We start from the raw sequence: 21869 nt of genomic DNA on the forward strand, positions 1-21869 counted from the left end.
TGGGAAGATTATGATTCCAGTTCATCATAAAAAATAACCACTTATTTTTGAGGCATATAGAAAACTGAGTTTTTGGTTTAACCATTTTTTCTTGTATTTAAATCCTTTTTCATTATATTATTAATGGTTCCAAGAGATTTGTCTAGCTTCATCATAATGGTTTCTTGGATTGAATTTTCTCTCACTTAACTATAACTAATCTTCATTTAGTGAAAAACCATTTTGCTCCAGTTTAACTGCTAACAGAAATATAACAAACATTTACTGTAAAATTAAAATCCTTCTCATAAAGGCTTTGAAACTTTCAACACTTGTTAAGGGTCTTTTGTACACAAATTTTTTCTCAATTTCCAAGCAAACTGTGTTTGGTTGTTTTATCAAAACCTACTATTTCAAAGTATCTCAATCACAGATTATCTGTTATCTAAGAATATTATCTATATCATAAAATTTCAAATATGTATATGCATAAGATTTTGAGCATAGGTGTGTGTTGAGCAATAATATATGAAGACAGAAGCCTCACAAGCATCAGATATTCTGAATGTGCAAAACATATAGTTTAATAAAACATTATGTAGTATGTCTTCCTCTGTTATTTACACAGAAGGCTCCTTCCTCTTTCAATCAAGCCAATAACCACAATTTCAATTTGTTATATACAAATACTGGGATCAGACAATTTACTGAAGTTACTCATGACTAAGACACTGGAAGAGACCTGATATACATAATTTTATTAATGACTAGAAATTAATACATCACAGCAGACATCTAATACATTCACCATACATCAAGTTTCAGGTCCACTGTCTCTACCACATGGAAAAGCCAGTATTCTGCAGTAAATCCTGAATATTCACAGACTGATGACACTGTCATCACACAAGTATACTTAAACATAGATGAATCTGTAGTCATCCAACTTCTACCAACAACAAAACAGTGTAAATTTTGTTAAGCTTCAGAACTAATGTTTATAGGCTTGTACTTCAGATACTGTGACAAACTACTGTTATATTCGCACTGATATAAACTGAAAAGTAATCTATTGATATATTACAACACACATTATAACATTTGAAATTAAATATTTGTGACCTCACTAGGAAATTAAAGAATATACATATACATTAATATCAAATTTCCTAACACCTTCATACCAGCACAGAGTAACAAACAGGCAAAACAATCAGACATATATAAACAACAAAACAGCTGTCTGAAAACAGTCAAAACTTTTAACAATACTTTTAAAACCACCCCAAATCTACAAGATTTTTAGATAGCCTTGCCACTTAGCATTACTTAGTAGCAGAAAATATCCACTGTATGTTACTCCATGTAGAAGTGCCAAATATTTTGAAGGTATATGTACTTCAATTCTACAGATGTAATATCCAACATAATGCAGCAGTAAACAAATATTTTATACCAGAAAGCTTCACTGCATTGCTATCCCCAATTTATTAAAAAAAAAAAAAAAGTTTGTAATTTCACTGGCTTAGCCATGTGGTAAAAATCAGCATTAATACATTACCTGCATTCTTTAAAACACCAAGAAAATCACTAAGTGACAATGTATTTGACCTACAAAATAACCTCTCTAAACTCCAGCAACAAATCTTTGGACTTAGAAATTGTTTTAGTAACTACTAAACCAAAATAATATACAATTACTTACAGCTAGATTCCATTGAAACAGAATAATTTTTTAAATTAACCTAGTTAGAAAGTGAATGTCCTACAAATAGAACTTCTGTCTACTTCAATAAAAAAAAAAAAATTAAAAGTTAAAGCTTACACAGAGTGCATACAATAGACTTCACCCTGTTGAGTTTGTCTGTGGGCCACATTTAATATATGTTTGATCAAACAGAATAAGACTAACCCTTTTCCACAAATGATTTCATAATGTCAGTTTCTCAACAAACACAACAATATAATATACAACTTTACAACTTTAGTACTACGAAATTACAACTGTCCAAAATAAAAGTAAAGCTACTGTTCCACAACTGTGTGTGGTGCAGACGACAATGCAAAACAGTAATATTAGCCCATAACAATTAACAACAGTTATACAAGTCATATCATTATATGTCCTCAGAAAGTACTGTCTCTGAAATACTCAGTAAATTTAGCAGTTATAAATTCCAAATAACCTGATTAACAACACAAATTATTTCATTTATAATGCTCTTGTAAGCCTCAGATGAATCATCCTATTATAATAACCAAGGACAGCTAAATATACTTACGTTAATATAATCTACAGAATATTATTGAAAGTAAATGAATGTTATCTTTTGGAAACTTGTTAATATAGGTGTGTACTTTGTGAAAAAAATTGAAAGTAAAAAATTCCAAAAAAGAACATTAATTAGTTAACATACACTTAAACCAAAGAAAAATACGATTCTCTCATCCAAACAAAAATGGAACATACTTTCAATTTGTGTATATAATGTTACTTCAGGCATTGTCTCAACAGTTATTCTACAAAACTCAGTCCTTGAAAAGAAATCTACAATGTCAGAGTTATTTTAAATATTATATACTAGAATTTTGTTTTTCTAGAGAATGCTCCTTACTCATTACAGAATAACCAAATTCTTAAATTACAAATGCAGCTCAAAAGTCACAGTATAGATATTTAATTTCTTAATTTTGCCACTAATAAGTAAAATAAATGGCCACTGTCTCAAAATATGCTAATTTATATTTTTTACTCTGAGTGTACAATAGCATAAAACTAAAGTATACATTAATACAGTTTAAAGAAAACATGAAAAAGATGAGGCAACACAAAAACAGTATTTCAGCACAAGGCAACTATGTAATTATCATAAACTAGAGAATAACTAGAGAAGTACACCTAGAGCATAAATAACAAGGTGTTCATATGAACATTAAATTGTAGGAAAATTACTTTTATCCCTGAAATCCATGCTTTAGAAGTTGAATAAAAACAACCCTAACTGTTGATTTACTTCTACATATAGATACACAGAATATTTGGCTCTAATCCTCATACATCTTGAGGCTACCACAACAAATATTTTTGTACTAATATAATATATATGTAAATATATGAATTGGTATGGTTACAGACTGCTACACTTAGAACATTGACCATACTTTAATATGACAGTGGAATATATAAAAGAGTTGCTTTACAATGTTAACTGATATTACTGAAAATATGTATGAAGTGGAAGAAATACATACAATACCAACAACTATCCCATAAAATATTTAAAGATCAACATAAGACCTAATCATCACCATAGCATCTTACATGCACACCATTTATTGCTTATCCATCATCCAAAATTTGTGCAAAAATTAGCTTTCAGAAGATGAATTATTTTTGCAAATAGTTCCACTTCCTAAAAATCCAAACTAAAAAAAAAGTTATTTTGTGTTGTTTTTCAATGAATATCAGTTACAACAGAAGTATCTCAACTATCTTTATATCAAAACACATTTACAGCGATTTGTTTTCAACATGGTCTTGTATGAATCTTCATGAATGTCCAGTTAAAAAAACAGCATACTTCATAATCAACCTAATGTGGCAAATACAGGGAAAAACAACTTACTTCAGCTCAAACAGAACTACAAATTATGTACATATTTCACAGAGGAAATTAGCTGTCCTTGGAGCATGAAAATGAGAAATGAAAACTAAAGTAATATGTTGGTTATTTGTTGTTAAGCTCAAACTTATACCTATCTTTGCCCACTACAAGTATCTATGGCAACACAAGTAATAATAAAAATAATACTTTTAAGTAGAAAATGATTGTTTTTAAACAAAAAAAATATGCAGGCTACAAATTTTTTCTGCTCTCAAATATACAAAATCTTTTGAGAATCAACCTATAATATTAATGTTCCTGAAAAAATAATTATGTTATTGTAGAGGATCGCGTTGTCATCTAAACTTTCAAACAAAATTTGAAGAAATAGTCCTTTTACTGATTTGCAAAACAGTGTCAAAATTTTCGATGTAATCTGTCTAAATAACCTTACTGGTAAAATATGATACTAGTACAGTATCCAAACATCTATGACTATGGAAGGTCCAACATTATATTTTTCTTACTTCCAGCACCATTTGCAAAAATTTGTTACAGTTTTTTTTTTTATATTGTCACAACACAATTATACTGAAAGAGAAAATATATACTAACTTAGTAAGTTAATACTAAATTAAATAATGTATACTGAATCTTAGATGTTATTTCTTTATAAAATAATTTTCTTATATTAAGTATACATAAAATTCAAGCAACCAGTGTTCTCCTCTCTACATACTTTTGGTCAAGTTAATGTCCACCTATTATTTCTGCTGTGTGGACAAGAAACAGAGTAAAGAATTTTACCAAACTGATTTTCTTCAAGAAAAAAAAAATTCACAATTAAAATTTGCATTTTTTAACAAAAACTATGGTATATTTAAATTATTCACTTGTTAATTTGAATGCACTCAATGTATATATTTTCTATAAAAGTTACAGCAATGTTTTCTGTTTTGCACTACTTTCAAAAACATACTTTGTGCACTACTTAAGGTACAAACATATTAATCAATCTGGGCTACTAATTATTCCTGAGAAAACTCTGCAACTGTAAATCATCAGCCTTACCAGTGGATTTATTTGTAAAATTTTAAAAGTGAAAACACGGTTGTGGCCAATGGCATGAAAATCAGTCCATTGATATGGCTGTTACTACACATGCAACTTATTAACCTATATTACATATGCATTAAGACATTAGCAACATTTGTATTTACATGTGAAAAGTATCTTCTGTCTCTATCTGCTTTAACATCACTAGTTGTGAGGAACCACTTAAACTAATTTTGCTGAAACTTGAACTTAGGTGATCTTCCTAAGGTTGAGCTTAAATGGATAAGTACTTGGACAAAGTGTTTGTCTTTGGCAGATACTGCACTTTTACTATGTGAAGCTGAACACAGGTGCATATGATGACCCCCCCCCCCAATCAGTCGACCTGGATGGTGAATACATGTGAATCATTCTGCCATCCTCAGATGTATAAATATATTTGTTTGTAAATAATAATATTAAAATTTAACTGATATATTTAAAGGCTAGTTTTAACTTAAACATGAAGAGATTGAAAGTGGTATTTTACAAACTACTAGTTGAATTTTCATTTGACATGTTTGTGAATCAGTCATATTTGTTTTTACTTCACTTATTCCTAATTACAAACAGCAACAGAGAATAACGAACAGAGACAGTTTAGTTTCATTAAGGTCCATATGTTTATTACAGTATCAACTGGATTACCTCAACCGACCTTTATCCGCTAACTATGTCATCCAGAAAGGGAAAGCACAACAAAAAACCAACAAATTGTTTTAATTTCAATTAAATTAAACCTCATATTTATTGTAAAGTTTTCTCTTTAATATATGTACATACATACACAGAGAGAGAGAGAAGAGACAGAGGAAGATTTCTGCCAAAGAGTCATTAAAGAAAAACTTTCAGTAAAATTTAACATTTTCCTAAGAAATCTTGCCTGACTTGTACTCCTTGCTCTTCAAGACTGAAAGTCTACATTAACATTAGTATCAATGCACTTGCCTTCTACATTTCTGAGGATAAAGGTACATCCTTGAAGAATTTTAAAACTTGAGAACTTCACACCCTGATAAATTTTAAAGGTGATGTGAAAAAGTATTACTTCAGTATTCAACCACACCATGCTTTTCTGAGGATTTATGGAGAAAGCTACCAAGAAAAACTACCCAAACTGAATACGTCTAAAATATTTCATGACAAGTAAAATTAGAATGAAAATTAAAATACAATTCTAGCATCAAAAAACTTAGATACATTTGGAAAAGTGAAAATAGTATCTTAATTACTCCATGTTTAGAAAAGAGACTTAACTCACAGTTCTCTTCTTCATTACAAAAACGTTTAACAAGCTTCAAACTACCATTTATTACAATAAGACTACAGAACTGTATTTATAAAGATAAAAAAAATTATCTGAAAACTATTTTAAAGCTACTTTTCCCACATGACTTTTACTAAAGAATCACATTTTCTTGAAATGTGCAACAAAAATTATTACTAAAATTGTTTCACATCACAACACAAAAAACGTTCTATCAAAGCAATCACACAGATAAGAACTAAAATGCATAAATTTGGCAATAAAAACAAGTACACAAACAGGCAAACATTTAAAAACATTTGTTCTCTAGCAATTAATATTAAAACTAACAAAACAGACACAGTGATGATGATAAATGGCTAAATAAACTATCAAAAAACAGTTAACAGTAATACAAACATCAAACGTACTCAATTAAAACTGTTGTGTGTTGGTTGGGCAAATTCTGGATTTTACCAGATGACTAGATAATAGATAATTCATTCTCATAATGAAACTCAAATGAAAGACAAACTAATCTATCAATCCACATACTAAAGGTTGTAATTAATGTGTCACAAACTTACTGTACGATAAAAGATATGTAACAAAATTTAAACTTATATAGTACTGGACAAAAAAAAACTATTCATCACTTAAGATCCCTAGCATCTCAGTACTCAGTTTTATTGATGCTAGTACACTAAATTGTTTTTTTGTCTTAAAAGGTAGAGCTTTACTGACTACCACTGACCAGTGCTGACATGTACAAGTCAAATTAAATAGACATATCTAATGTGGTAAATTACAACTATTCAGATCTACAACACCAATGACTCCTCCTTAAACTAACCAAGGACAAGAAACCATATGAAATAAATATTTACTTCAATATCCATGCCATGCAGCAGGTTGCATTATGCACCACCTACACGTATAGCACATCAGTAAGGATTAGTACTCTAAGAATCTGCACTGCCACATCTTAACTCTCAGTATGAGGGTGGCTGGAAAGCATTGCTATTTCCGGGAGGAAGTTTCTCAGATTGACCTCCAGTAGTGAATGGAGGTTCCTGGTAAGCCTCATTTACATCTGGACCATCAGGATAACCACCATATGGAATATCTCCAGGAAAAGCATTGGGATCTGCTTCATAGCTAGGAGCAAATGCTGATTCAACACCTTGTCGGTAACGCTGAAAAGCAAAGAATGCACAACCAGCCTGAAAGTAATACAAACAAGATTAAAATCATAAATAAAAACCAGTCTTAAAACACTTTTAAATTATAAGCTACTGAGCATTAACAACACATATTTGTAACTACAAAAAGATCTCAAGTAACTGAAGTGCATAAAGCTACCACAGACTTCTCTTAATTACCATGACTAACACATCAATAAAAAAATATTATTACCCATGTTTCACCAGTGAAATATTACTTAAGTGAAACAAGAATAACTTGAATATTACTTATTAATAATATTTCAATAATGTGGGTTTAGAAACAAAAAAATTAAAATATCCCAGGTTAAGATTAGATTAATTTAGCAAACATATTTAAGATTTTAAATTCATAACTTCACTACTAATAATATTACTGAAAAATTACACAACTTAATAATGGAAGGGAGTGATTTATCCTAACATACACTTTTGACATACTATATCAAATATTCAATTATGAAGAATTTATCATAAAAATCCCACAAATTCTATATCCTTTACATATGCAGGTAAGCAAAGAAATAAATAGCATTGACTCTCTAACTGCACCAGAAATATCCAAGAAAAAGTTGTATACAGATGGATGTTCACAAGCTGTCACATCAATACAAGGAAGTGTACAAGTTTTATCTTCTTATCTTCCACTATCACTGGTGTTCTATGTGATGGCCCTGTTTATGTATTGTTGCTCTGCTTCGAGCTTTTGTCAAATATACTGCAGTTAACATTATATCCCCCCCCCCACCTTACATGCTTTCAAAAATCCAACAAACACAAATGACAACTTCTCAAAATCCATTTAGGCAACATGAAGGCACAGAAATCCACAAGATTTCTGAAAACTTGCATAATCACTTGGATACTTGTCTCAATGGAATTATACCTTACTGGTATCCAATCCATATAAAGATGGCACTTTCTCATAATACAGTGACAATCAGTCCAACATTTATGATGTTAAAAAATGCAGGTTCAAGAATGACAGAGATGAAATAAAAAGCCCTGTAACCTGAGCAGGTTCTTCTTCAAGAGCAAACAAGGAGTCTAACAAATTGGCAAGTTTACACCCTTGCAATTTACTTTCAAAGCAGCAAGTGCATGTTAATGATTGCATGATACTACTGCTGAACAAACTGTCTTTGGTTCTGTCTGAATCTAAAACAAGTGCACTGATTGGTTGAATTATGATAAAAAGAAAAACAAAATGATGCAAAATTAATATGCTCTGCAACTGCACTGTTACATTTCTGAAAAACCATGAAGAGCTGAATCTGCCATCAAAATCCTAGAAACAATTTGATTTAGAACAGAAAGAAAACTAAAATAGTTCTGGACTTTCTGCCAGTCAGTATTTTTCTGAATCACCCAGTAAAGAGTTGGCTGTCCACAATGTAAAGACAGATGGAAAGTAATTAGTATCAGAAATAAAAGTACTGTGGGCCTAAACTACAATATTATTGTAATACATTATAAACTTCAAGGTCATTTCCTTCAAAACATTTATTATTTTCACATATTGCAAAAATGTCAATTGCAAAAGTGTAAGTAATAAGTGAAATACTTTAAACCAAAAACTATCAAAATCATTCCACAACAAGAACATAAATGCACCTATTACATGCATGTGATGTTGCATTTCAGAAAAATAAAATCTATCCACAGAAAAGGATATGTACATACAAATATTGTTGGTAGTTTTAAATTTCTAGGCAGTGTAAGAGAACAATAAAGAAACAATCTTCATAGATAAACAAAACTACACATAATGAAACTTTGCAGAATGGACAGCAACTGCCTGTGGTGGAGACACAAGTGTAGAGGATGACATTTCGAAACTTTCCATCTTTCATCTTCTACACTTGTCTCTCCACAACAGGCAGTTGCCACCTATTCTACAAAGTTTCATCATGAATATTCTACCTAAATCTATCAAAGAAAAATTACCCATAACTTTCTCACACTTCAAATATATTCAGTACCCATATGTATGCATTATGAATTTATATTACTTCCATGAATGATTAATAAGCTATCAGGTTATCAAGTAGCAAACATAATAATCAAATCTGTGTATGTATGTAATGCTTATACTAAGCTTTTAAACTGGCTGTACTATACAAGTACTACCACCCACATCACTTTTTCCACATTATCTACTTAATTTACAATATTAAATTTCACTCAGTTTGGATTTCAAATATACAAGTCATTACATTCAACATACACAAATGAAATTAACATTAAAAGGTATGATTGGAAGTTTAATGTTATCTAAGTTTTAGTCCTTTATTTCAGAAGAAACCTTCATAAGAAATTACTTAAAACTTCATATACTAGCACGTGCCCCACAAGCTACAAAGATTCTCTACTCTGGCACTCCCTATCTTCAATAATATAATGCTAGTTGTGTAGATGCTGTCTAGACAACAAGACATTTACTTAACACATTGACACATTTACAAATCCTCTGGATGGATGGATGCAACTGAATTAAGTAACAAATTTTATAAACTCCTGTCTGATGCCATGCTCACCTTCAGTAAATTTGTTTGAGCTTTATAGCCTATATGTAAAGGTTACATACACATGTATATAGTCATCAGAAAGTTCATTTTACACTATAATCTGACAACAGTTATTTTAAAATTGGCATACAGTTCATCACGTAGTATTGTTGGCTGCTTGATTGACTATAGCCCTGATATTTGTCTTTTTACCCAAAATATGTCATAGAGATAGTTAAACTGTATTTAGGTCTTACTTTTATACTTTAGTTAATTATGTATTACTTATGTTTTAAAATTCATAATTTAAAGGTTAAAACTTCTTAAATATACAAAATATGCCAGTTCTGAAGGCTTACATCATTACGCAGTGGACAAAAATTATGACAAAGGGTTGCATTACACATCTGTCGAAAATACTGTAATATTCTCCAAGGACACTGTTAACTGAGGTTAATAAATGATACAGGACAAAATATAAAACTTTAAAAATTAACTTTATGTGAAAAGGAAAAGACTTAAAATTATGAATATAATCAAAAGATCTTTAGATATTCTACAAAAAAACTGTACTTTTATCTGAAGCTTTAATCTAATAAATACAGCTGAATCTTAATTATTTGTAAGCAGTTTTTAAACTGTACAAGTTCACTCAAAAAAAAAATAGAAAAGGTTTTAAAAATTACTTCATACTCAATTCATATTGTACATCATATTTCTCAAACTGTCATTTTTTTTTTAACTAAGAATGTTCTATTCTTGAGTTCATAAAGCCTTATTTGTTTGTTAAAATCACTAAAGTATGCATTATTTAATTTCACTATATTCTTCATAATTTGGTCATGCTAATACTACAAGATGCATATACTAAATAAACACAAAAACCAGGTTCATACTTTAGACCTTGTTAAACTTTTTAGGTTTCATTTATTCTGAACAGATCTGCTTCAATTGGCTGGTAAACAGCCTTTGAGAATGTGGAATGGTATAAGGTAGAACTAGGTAATTAACTGGATTAACTTATATAATCAATTACTTAATAAAAGAGGTTATTGTCATACAAAATATTGGTTAACTGCTATCACAGTTTTGGGCCATCATTTCCTGGTGACTGGGGGGGGGATTGCCTCATGATGCAATGGTTTCAAGTTCGATTCCCTGTAATATTAGACATATTATGCTTGACCTTTCAACTTTGAAGCATATTTTTGTTGTTGTTAAGTTATGGCAAAGCTACTGAGGTTATCTATCTGCCACTGTCCATAATTTTAATTTGCTGATTAGAAGGCAAGTGGTTTGTAGCTATCTAAGTATATTTGATTCACTTAGTCATGTCAGTCTTTTAACCTATAATGATTTACAAATTTATATTTACTGATCAAATTTCAGTAAACAATAAAAAACCATTGAATTAATATAGTGTTAACATTTGCAATTGCTAGTCATCTTATGAAGGTAAAAAAAACATGACATTTTACTTGTCACTGTACTTTATATCACGTAGAATATTACCAAATCACATTTCAGTATCAGTTATGTACAAAATTATAAACACACTGCAGTTAGAATATAATCAACATAAGACCTAGTAAAGAGGTTTGTGGTAACTTGACTGATCATGGAAAAAAGGCCCCATCCCTAAAGAATTTGACATCCTTTCTTTAAAAATGCCAGAGAATGTAATAAAATTTATATAAGTGAGCATTTTTAAAAATACTGTTGCTTAGTAAGGATAGACAAAAATATAAAAAGATTTAGATTACATAAACAAAAAAAAATTGTTGAGAACCATTTTGTTAGTTAAATACCTTGTCAAATGCCTTCTGAAAATCCAGATACACCAAATCTACACATTATCCTCATGTACATAAGCTGCAACCTTTACAAAGAATATCAAAAGATTTATACAGAAATATTTTCCCTAAATATAGAGGAATGTCATTAGCTAACTTCCAAGCCTTTGGCTCATGTCCAATATTCAACGACTTACATAAAATAGTAACAAGTGGCTCACAGAAAACAGTTTATCTTGCACAACTCAATGGCAACTTATTAACTCTTTCACTGCAACTTGGATGTATTATAGGATTAAACAATAATTTTTTTCCAAAACCGTAACAAATTTGGTATTCCTATTATTTGTGCTAGATGTCATGTCCAAAGATTTCCCAAAAATAAAAATGTGGAATCCAATATCATGGTAATAGTCTTACTTTATTTTATGTAGCCTATATTTTGATTTGTATGTAGTTTAGGATTTTTAACAGCATTATCTTCAGTACTTAAAGAATTATGCATAAAAATCAATAAGATCAAATTGTTTTGCATAAAACATTACCTTTTTAACAAACATTTTTACTGAATGCATATGGTTCTCACACTCTCATAAGCATAATGTTTACCCTAAGCTAAAATTATGAACAATATCTCAGCATTATGTAAAAATAAAAATAATTCTTCTAGTATCATAACAAACTAAATATTCTCTGAAGTACATCAATGAGTAAAAAGAGTTAACATTTCTCTTATCTATTTATATTTAAAACTGTATTAACACTTAAAACTCAGACAAATTTTAATTTACTGCAGTTTAACATTTAAAGTTCATACAGTAGAAATTTTACAGAAGATATTGTTACTCTTCCCATGCTAAAGTAATAATTAAGTAGAAGTTTGTATGACAAGTAGACTATGACTTTGCATGTTAATGACCTAATTAGATAAATGTTTAGGTTTTATGCACAGTATTCTGTGATCAATAGTGGAACACACAAAAATGTTTAATATTGTTTCTGAAAAATTAGATATGGGAGATATTTCAATTACAACTTGCAAGAATACTGACTTAACATATATTTAAACTGGTGTGATAACAATGAAAACATAGGAATAAGCACAGAACTGCAAAGGGAACAAAGTTTTAAAGGTATGTTATTAAACAACCTTTTAGCTGTTATAAATAGGAAATGATTAGCCACACGACAAATACAGATACAAATTCTTACTTGTAAGAAAAAATTATTTTATATAGACATTTTTCAAATCCAAAAATCAGCATTATTTCCAGTTTATAGTGATATGACAAAATGCCCATTGGATTTTTGTTTCATCACATGGAGGTCTAATTTTCAAATTGAGATACAATATCCTATCATGTACCTTTTTAGTTACTATTTTATGGTAGTACAAATATTACTGGAAAAGTAAATAAAACAAAATATTTGAAATATCTTATCTGGAGTTTAATAACAAACCAATGGTAAAAAGCAAATCATTCCCAGACATTACACTTGATTCTTCATGCCCATTTATCTTTTAAAGAATGATTTTAGTTATAATTTATGTGCACACACTGAAACAACTAATATATATAAATCACCCAAAATATACAGTAACTGTCAACTTTGTTGACAAGCATTGTAATTATTTTACATTTGAGAATATAAAGTCAGCTCTTTAGCCCAGTCCAACCAAATTTCAGAATACAACACAAATCTCCATAACTGAAATCACAATCCATACTTATAAAACCTATTGTTTCTATCAAATGTGAAAAGATCATAAAACTATTAAGAACTTTACTACTACACAACAATATTATAATCATTTGAAAATTATCTATAGTTTAAAGTAAGTTTTTAACTCATTTTGATGGCACACTAATAATTATCATTAAGTAAGATAATATTTTAAGTTAGAGATAGAATAAAAACTGCTGGGAAAAAAAGTTTAATAATTTATAACCTTAAAACTTCTTCATCAAATGGCAGAAAATTCAAAATCCAAATTACTTTTTCACATGGTTTGTGTAAGCTTTATTGAAATACAACTTGGTAAAGAAAATTCAAAGTGATAAGCTAATATTACAAGCAAAAATATTCAGAAATGTAATAGTATTATTGAAACCTGATGCAAGAGGAAAAACAGTACATGAATGACAAATAAATTAGTTAACATACCCAAACAAAGATGGAAAAAAAGCTGAAAGCAATAGCTGCACGAAGATTAGCGATTCCATAACCTCCTTCCGGGTATTTAGATTTGCGCCAAGCATCACTCAGGTAGCAGAAACATACAAAGAACATGAATCCCCAAAGAGCTAGATTTAAATTTTTGTAATTGAACAGATATTAGTAAATATACTTACAAATATATTTCTGATAAGTAAAACTCATGATTTAGACTTCTTTATCTGGATTAAACTCTGTACTAAAATAAACTATACAATTTTTTAAACAAATTTTTTGTCCTAAATGTCTTACATGAAGCACTGCTAAAACTAGAACCAATTAAAATGCTAAGTATTAATGTCATGTGGTACATGAAATTAACATGAAGCAAGTGCTCACTATTTAAATTTTCACTTTTTTTTCAGACACCAGTAAATTTTTGTCCCACATATATAATTTAAGTAAAAAGAATATTATTTCCTTTGGAATCAAACTGTATTCTTGAGATAATTATATTAATTTTGAAATTGAGGTCTTCAAGTATAACTCAGGACTACTGTCTGTAATTCCTCTAAATCTGCTAAAAGATTTTAACTTAAACTTTTATTGTTCAATATCTAAAGGTTATTTCTGTAAATAATAATATTCTACCTAGCATATTAAGAACAAAAGAGCACATTACAAACAATTACCATATGCTTATTAAAATAAACTGGTTTTGAAGAAATAAAAATAAAATCCAACAGCCAAATAAAATCCAAAAAAGTATATAGATAATATTAGAAAGTTTGATGAAATTGTTTCTCTTTAGAAAAAAATCGATTACAAAGTATGTCTTTCAGCATTAGAAAGAAAAAAAAAACTAGAGAATTCTTAACAGCAAATATAACTCAAAAACATTTAAATACTTAATACAAAATACAGTATTTCCCACTTCAAAAAGAGATGTGTACATACATTTTCTAGAACATAATTTCACAACAAAGCAACTGATTTGTGGTTCCTAAAAGTTGAAATGTGCAGTTTGTTTATTCAGTGTCAATTTATTTACTTAATATGTATTTAGAGAATAGTTCCCTAAAATAAAATTTTTAAAAAAATTAAAAATGTTCGGAGCATCTCAGTTTGTACATTAGTATAAATCAGACAACTGTATTTTGTTTTGATCATCAAAGCTGATGGTTTGCAAGGAGAACTTGTGTTAGACTTGAGACATTACTCTGAGAATTAATGGGATTTTTTAATGTATTTAAGTTAAATAGAAAACCAGACATATTACAGTAGCTTTGAACAATCTATTCTTGTTTTTGACACATTTATTTTCTAAAATGCATACTTAACAGCTACATGAATTAAATTTTGACAACCAAGCTTTTCTCATTCAAAGGTAGATCATAACTATGAAATAATTGCAAAATATGTAGAGTCGTTTTACTAGTAGAATTAGTTGATAAGTAATCAAAGATATTTCAATATATAGGTTTGATTTGGGCATTATTTTTGTGAAGCATTTGGATCTATAGCAGTTAATGTGAATAGTTACTCTGTACAAGTAGTTGATTTTATTTACTAGTAATAGTACAGTTTCAAAATCACTTGTAACAAAACCATGCTGCTTAAAAATAGGCTTACTAAAACTAAAACAAAAGGCCTCAAGGCAGAAATGCTAAATTTCCTTCTTTACAATATATTTGTAATATTTTGATAAATAACTAAAATGTAAAAATCAGAAACATAAATATATAAAAAACTTAAATGAAGAAAATTAAAATTCCTGCAATCTCTCTCTCTCTCCCTTGTAAAAGCACACACATCATCTCAATGCAGTTTGATAGTGTTTATCCCAAGCTCTCACCAGGTGATTTATTGGTTTGTTACACTCAGACATGGCTGAAATACTTCATTAAAAATCTGATTTGCATGTATAATTTCATGGTTATATAGTGGTTACAAGAATATTCAACTTAACCAAACAAGTCTCCACAATATATTCTATTTTTAAAGTTGTTAGTACTCTACTGTTGTAAAATAGATGACCAATTGGGTTGATAAAATAAAGTACTTTGAATATTTCTTAATTAAGTAGAGAAAAATGTTTCAATTTGAACATCTGATACATGAATGTACTTAAATGTATACACTTGATTGTCATACATGACTCACCAGAAAATGCTAAGTCAAACAGTACCGCTCGCCTTCGAACTTTAACACTGGAAATGTTTTGGAACATTCCTTCCAATACAATGAAGCCAATGCTCATTAAAAATGCTATAACTCCAATTCCTACACCAAAGTTGCAAGCATTTGTATCACCATTATATGAGCATAAATTTTCTATCCAACCTTCAGCAGAGATACATCCAAAGACAATAACAGCAAAAAGCTAGAAGAGAAAATACAAAATTTATGGATTACATACAAGTACCTTCAATTAACAACTCAGATTTGTGAAATGCATCAATTATAACAAAAACTAGGAAAATTTAAGAGTTTTAGGTTCATTGCACTAACCTTATATAAGACTATTTACAAATCACCATTGCATCAAAAGGAACAATTAACTGGCCATGAAACTTCTAGTTAATCTATCCCAAACAGACATTTATGAGTAAGGAATATGAAAAATAAGTTTACATTTTGAATAAATTACATTTCTCACTATTATGGCTAAATTTTAGAGAAAATGCAAATACTTTGAAACAACAGATAGTTAAAATGCATACATTACTAGGGTTAGATTTACAACATTAGTGGTATTTGTTATTTATTTAATTGATGGCCACATTAATTGGTTACATACAAAAAGAGTTAAATATAATAATAAAAAGAAAACAGAGGTCAAGACAGATACTGCTAACCAGCTGATTTTAGTCAACAATTTGAAACTAAAAGCAGTGAAGTATAGCTTTAGCTGCTTTGCTATAACAAAAACAGGGAAATCAAGTTTGGTGGCAACATTCCAATTATGTGTATAGTCAAAACAGTCAAAAATACTGATAAAACTAACAATCATAAACACAAATTCTGATTAGTTGATTATTTTGTTGAGGATTAATACCATCAGAATTTTGATTAATTGATTGCCAGAATAATCCAAATTGTAAATACTAATGTTTGTTAATTGATTTAATCACAAGTTTGTTTAACCAATTAGTTTCAGTGGCACTAATCAATGTAATTTCTGCTAATATTGCTAACCAGGACCAGACAAGGTTTCCCCAAATACCAAGCCTATATTAAAAGATGGGTGCCTGAGGATTAGTGCTGCTAATTTTAGTTATATTTTTAAAAGAGATAAAATGTCTCGGTTCTTTTGTCATGGAAAGAATTCTAGTCTGATGAAAGATACTTTGCCAAACCATTTAGTGAAATATAATATCATGCAAGAATGTCAACACGAATTTGTTTAAAGGGAAATTTTTGTCTTATTAATCTGATATCTTTTTTAAGAAAGTTACTTATCTGGTTGATGGAAATGATGTAGACTTGATGTATTTACATTTTCATACACTTTGATAAGATGCCTTACAGAAAATTTGCTAAGAAAATAAAGTACTAGGTGGGGAACAATTAGTTACATAACACAACAATATTTATGAGTAACAAAGAGTCGTGTTGGTCCATTAAGTTTGTACCATCCAGTAAAAGAAGGCTTCTTAAAGATAATAAATATTAATAAAAACATCACTAAAACATTATAAATATTTATCAAACCTTCTCTTAAACTTTGTATTCACTGCATCCATCACATATGAAAGTGACACATTCCACAGCCCTTAACTGAAAATGACTAGTCAGACAAAATTTCTATCTGTGCCCTCATCTTACCACTCTCACTATCAATTCCCTTAATCTTAAACTCCTCAATGAGACTCCTTCCACTTCTATCTATTTTTATGATAACCTGGATATTCAAAGTACCATCCCAGTAGCCCTTTTAACCTTTTCCAATAATACAATGTCCTTCCTAAATTAACAAAACTGAATACAATACTCAAAATAAGATCTAACCAGTAAGGTATACAATGAAATTAAAACCTCTTCAAATGCATATTTAACACTTCTCTAAAGACAACTTAAATCATACTTGCCTTACTACTAACAACAGAACTATTCAGATAGCTTTAGATTCATCAACCAAAATGCAAAAATTCTATTTCATAACTAGTGTGGATGGTGAAGAGAAAGTATTTGGTTGTTATTAATATAGTCCAGTCAAACTAACCTCCAATATTTCCTCAAACCTACAAACTTTATTTTTTTTTTTTAAATACACATCTTGACCATTAGTTTATTTCCAAACAGCACTCACTCTTTGCACCCATCAACACTGTACAAACAGTGAACTATTCCTACCTACATTATCAATAATAATTTCAGTCTGAGAATAAATCAGCACTAACTACAACAGAAACTTAGACAGTGGCCCTTAGTGTCCAAAGGCAAATTGAAGATGTGAGCTACTGTCTGAAACTGGATAGTTCTTGATAACAGCTATTCTACACTCATTAAAAAATATCTAAGCTGGCTAAATGTTTATACTTATAAAACTAATAATTATTACATTATTATTTTCAAAAAGTTAATTGTTTTCTTTAGTTTTATCAAAGAATACATATACTTCTTTTATTATGTACTGTGACAACAGATCTTGAAGTGTTGCAACTCAGTACGATATCATTAAAGATCAGCAGATATTCTGCTATTTGTGTGAGGTTTGTAGTTCTGAAGTTGTGTTACACATTGCTTTAAACAAACACTAAATAAACAACATTTCAAGATCCTTTTCAAAGCACAGAATGAGAAAATCTATACACTCAAGAGCTATTGCTAAAACTGTAAATGAACTCTACAATTATTTTCCATGCTGTAAAATAATTTATTAGATCTAGAAATGGTAGGTTTCTCCAAATTATTTAAACCTATCTTGATTTGCAACAGAAGATAAAATCTGGCCTTGCTCTTTTATAGAAATGCTCTTTTAAAATGCTTTTCTTCATGTTGTAGTATATCATAAGAGTTTGTTTAGTAGACACATTGATGTAAAAGCCTACATTTAAGTTACTGGTTGTTTTCTTATTTAGTTATATTATTTCAAATATTCAACTAACTTGTATGAAATAGTGGGTGTGTACAATTTCTTGCAGTGGTTAGAGTTCCCTGATAAATTTAAATGCCCTCTACTTAGTTGTGTTATGGTATTAATAATAGCTTAAAGTTTTAAACAAACTTATAACCAAATATGCAAATTTCAACATACTCCACCATAAATAATCTTTCAATGATTACCTCACATTATGTATATTAAAATATCAAGACTTGATTGATTTACAATTTTCTAGAATTACACGATTTTTAAAACGATATTCTGAAAATTTTTCCTGCATGTCATTTTTATATATAGTTTAAATAACACTACAGCTGATGAAGTAAAGTAACTCATGAGACTAATAACTGATTGGTTAGTTCGTTGTTTCCAAATACACTACAAAAACTTGTGGCAATGCAGTGAAACACTCGATCTAATATTTTGAAAACTTAAAATTATTAATACTACCACTACATAGTAGTAATAAAATTAATATGAAATTAATGCTAACATTGTAGGCATATTGTAATAATAATAATAACTAATCACACAAGTTAATTTATACGTTACATTAATTTTTGGTTTTTAATAATAATATTAGGACTAGTACGAGTAACTATTAATTTTGTAACGATACGTTAAGCCTGACTAACAAATATACATTTTAAATTTTTAGTTCCCATGTAATGTTAATACTCTTAAGTGTAATCCTTTAAGATAGTAAAAGTTTCATACCCAACATAGTATTCTTAGAATAACTTGAGGTTTCTGAATAAAAGTTACAGGGTCAAATTGACTTCCAGCTAAGCCGGCGCCATACGCAGCAGCATTCATATTGGATTTTTAATGCATTGTGGGATCTAAAACGTCAAGCATAACGTCATCAGATGTTTTGTGAGCACAGTATTAGCAAACTTATTTGTCAAGGGTGCAAACTAAAAACCTAATACAAACAATTCATAAACATTAACTGACAGACCTCCAAATACAACACGCCTAATTTTTAAACTTCTGAGCTTTCACTTTTTCCATTGCCTACTAGAATAATTAAACCACCTTATTTTTACATCATAAACTAATTTAAATAACAGGGTTAAAATATTTTAGGGCTCAAATGTTTTTACCACAGTTATCAAGAGCGTCAAGTTTTATTTTTAATTCTCAAATCCCTGTTGTCCTAAATTAGATATTATGTTTCTTTGTTTGAATTTCGCGCAAAGCTACACGAGGGCTATCTGCGCTAGCCGTCCCTACTTTAGCAATGTAAGACTAGAGGGAGGCAGCTAGTCATCACCACTCACGATCAACTCTTGGGCTACTCTTAGCAACGAATAGTGGAGTTGATCGTGACATTATAATATCCCCACAGCTTAAAGGGCGAGCATGTTTGGTGCGACGGGGATTCGAACCGCGACCAGCGGATTACGAATCGCGTGCCCTAACCACCTTTTCAGGTATTATGTTAAAACACGTGGCTGATGGGTTTTAAACTACTGTCTGAAAATAATACAAAATCATCTTAAATTGTGCTTGTGGAGTGTGTGTATGTAGTTTCTCTTAGCCAAGCTACATCAGGCTATCTGCTCTGTCCACCGAGGGGAATCGAACCCCTGATTTTGGCGTTGTAAGTCCGAAGACTTGCCACTGTCCCAGCGGGGGACCCTTGATGAGGCAAAAAATTAAGTTAATGTGTTTGAAATTAATAACTTTATGTAAAGATTCAAAAAAATGCATGCTATTTTCTTTTATCATCATATTTTTAAAGCATGACTTTTATAAAAACAATTCATTTTAATGCATTAAACGTTTAAAATTATTTGTATAAGAAATGAATTTTGTATGCGCTAAGACCTTTTTGAAACATTCTGTGTTGTCTTTCAGGTTACCAACGTGGCCGAGAATTTAGGAGGTTCTCGGATCTCGGTCATTTGGTGTATATTTCCTAGTGAGTTGCGAGAAAAAATCAAATCACAGAGAAAGAGTTGATTGTTTTTTAATTTCGCGCAAAGCTACACGAGGGCTATCTGCACTAGCCGTCCCTAATTTAGCAATGTAAGATTAGAGGGAAGGCAGCTAGTCATCACCACCCACCGTCAATTCTTGGGCTACTCTTTTACCAACAAATAGTGAGATTGACCGTCACGTTATAACGCGACGGGGATTCGAACCCGTGACCCTCAGATTACGTGTCGAACGCCTTAACCTACCTGGACATGCCGAGCCTCCAGAGAAAGAGACAAGGCACAGATACAGAAAAACAGTAGTGTTTAATGGTTCACAGTTGAAATATATAATACACAGTGTCTACAACTTACAATATGATATATAATAATACAATATTGTACAACGCGCAAGTTCTTGCCAGTGCGCAAAATTTCCCCTTGTGAATTTCACCAAATAAAAAAGGGAAACACAATTAAAGAAAATTACCCCAGTTAAGATGCAGTAATTGGAAAATATATATAATTTATATTGGTTAGTTTAGTTAGTTATCACCATTAGATTCCATCTAGGAACATAGGGCCGCAATCGCTTGCGGATTCTTTAACAAGAATTTAAGTGAGTAGATTGTTAGCCTACTGCACCGAGCCGTCCCTAATTTAGCAGTGTAAAACTAGAGGGAAGGCAGCTAGTCATCACCACCCACCGCCAACTCTTGGGCTACTCTTTTATCAACGAATAGTGGGATTGACCGTCACATATATAATTTATATAAATCACTAGAAACGTTCACACAGATTCCATAAATTCTTTATAAAGTCTTCTTTTGCAAGCCACAACACTGTTTTAAATGTGTCAGTATATAAACGTCAAGTGTTTTAGCACAAGAAAACAGCGATTTGTTTTTGTTAGATTAGCTTTTTAACGCCAGTAAAGATCAAGAAAGAGGATTCCATTTGCAACTATTATCAGATTCGCCGACAGAAATAACTCAGTTCACTATTCTCTATTTAAAAACATTATTATTTCTGAAAACCCGCGCAAGCAGCCTTTAGTGTTCACTTAACCCAATTCACTACTTAAAAAGTGAAAGTTTGTAAATCACTCGCAAGATTCTGTGCGTCCTATAAAAGAACTGTGAAATACAACATAATTTTGATTTTTGTTTACTTTTTTAAACTTAATGGTGGAAATACATCGTACGACCCCTTACAACACTTCTCATTGAACTAAT

At 30.2% G+C, this 21869-nt stretch overlaps 1 protein-coding gene across 2 annotated transcripts; it reads right to left on the reverse strand.

Annotated features, from left to right (window-relative positions):
- Positions 1-718: 718 nt before the first annotated feature.
- Positions 719-19583, reverse strand: LOC143236031 (synaptogyrin-like). Of its 2 annotated transcripts, XR_013019428.1 has the most exons (5): positions 19430-19583; positions 15769-15988; positions 13615-13754; positions 6813-7148; positions 719-3572 (listed from the first exon to the last, which is right to left on the reverse strand). XR_013019428.1 is itself a non-coding variant. In XM_076474255.1 (4 exons), exons 1-4 carry the CDS (start codon positions 19526-19528, stop codon positions 6918-6920), a joined length of 690 nt encoding a protein of 229 aa, XP_076330370.1. In that variant the 5' UTR covers positions 19529-19583; the 3' UTR covers positions 719-6917. The 2 variants fall into 2 exon arrangements, 1 of the variants encoding a protein (XP_076330370.1); XM_076474255.1 differs by having other exon boundaries at positions 719-7148.
- Positions 19584-21869: the final 2286 nt, after the last annotated feature.

The sequence above is a fragment of the Tachypleus tridentatus genome, chromosome 13 (assembly GCF_004210375.1).
Source record: "Tachypleus tridentatus isolate NWPU-2018 chromosome 13, ASM421037v1, whole genome shotgun sequence".
Classification (NCBI taxonomy): Eukaryota; Metazoa; Arthropoda; class Merostomata; order Xiphosura; family Limulidae; genus Tachypleus; species Tachypleus tridentatus.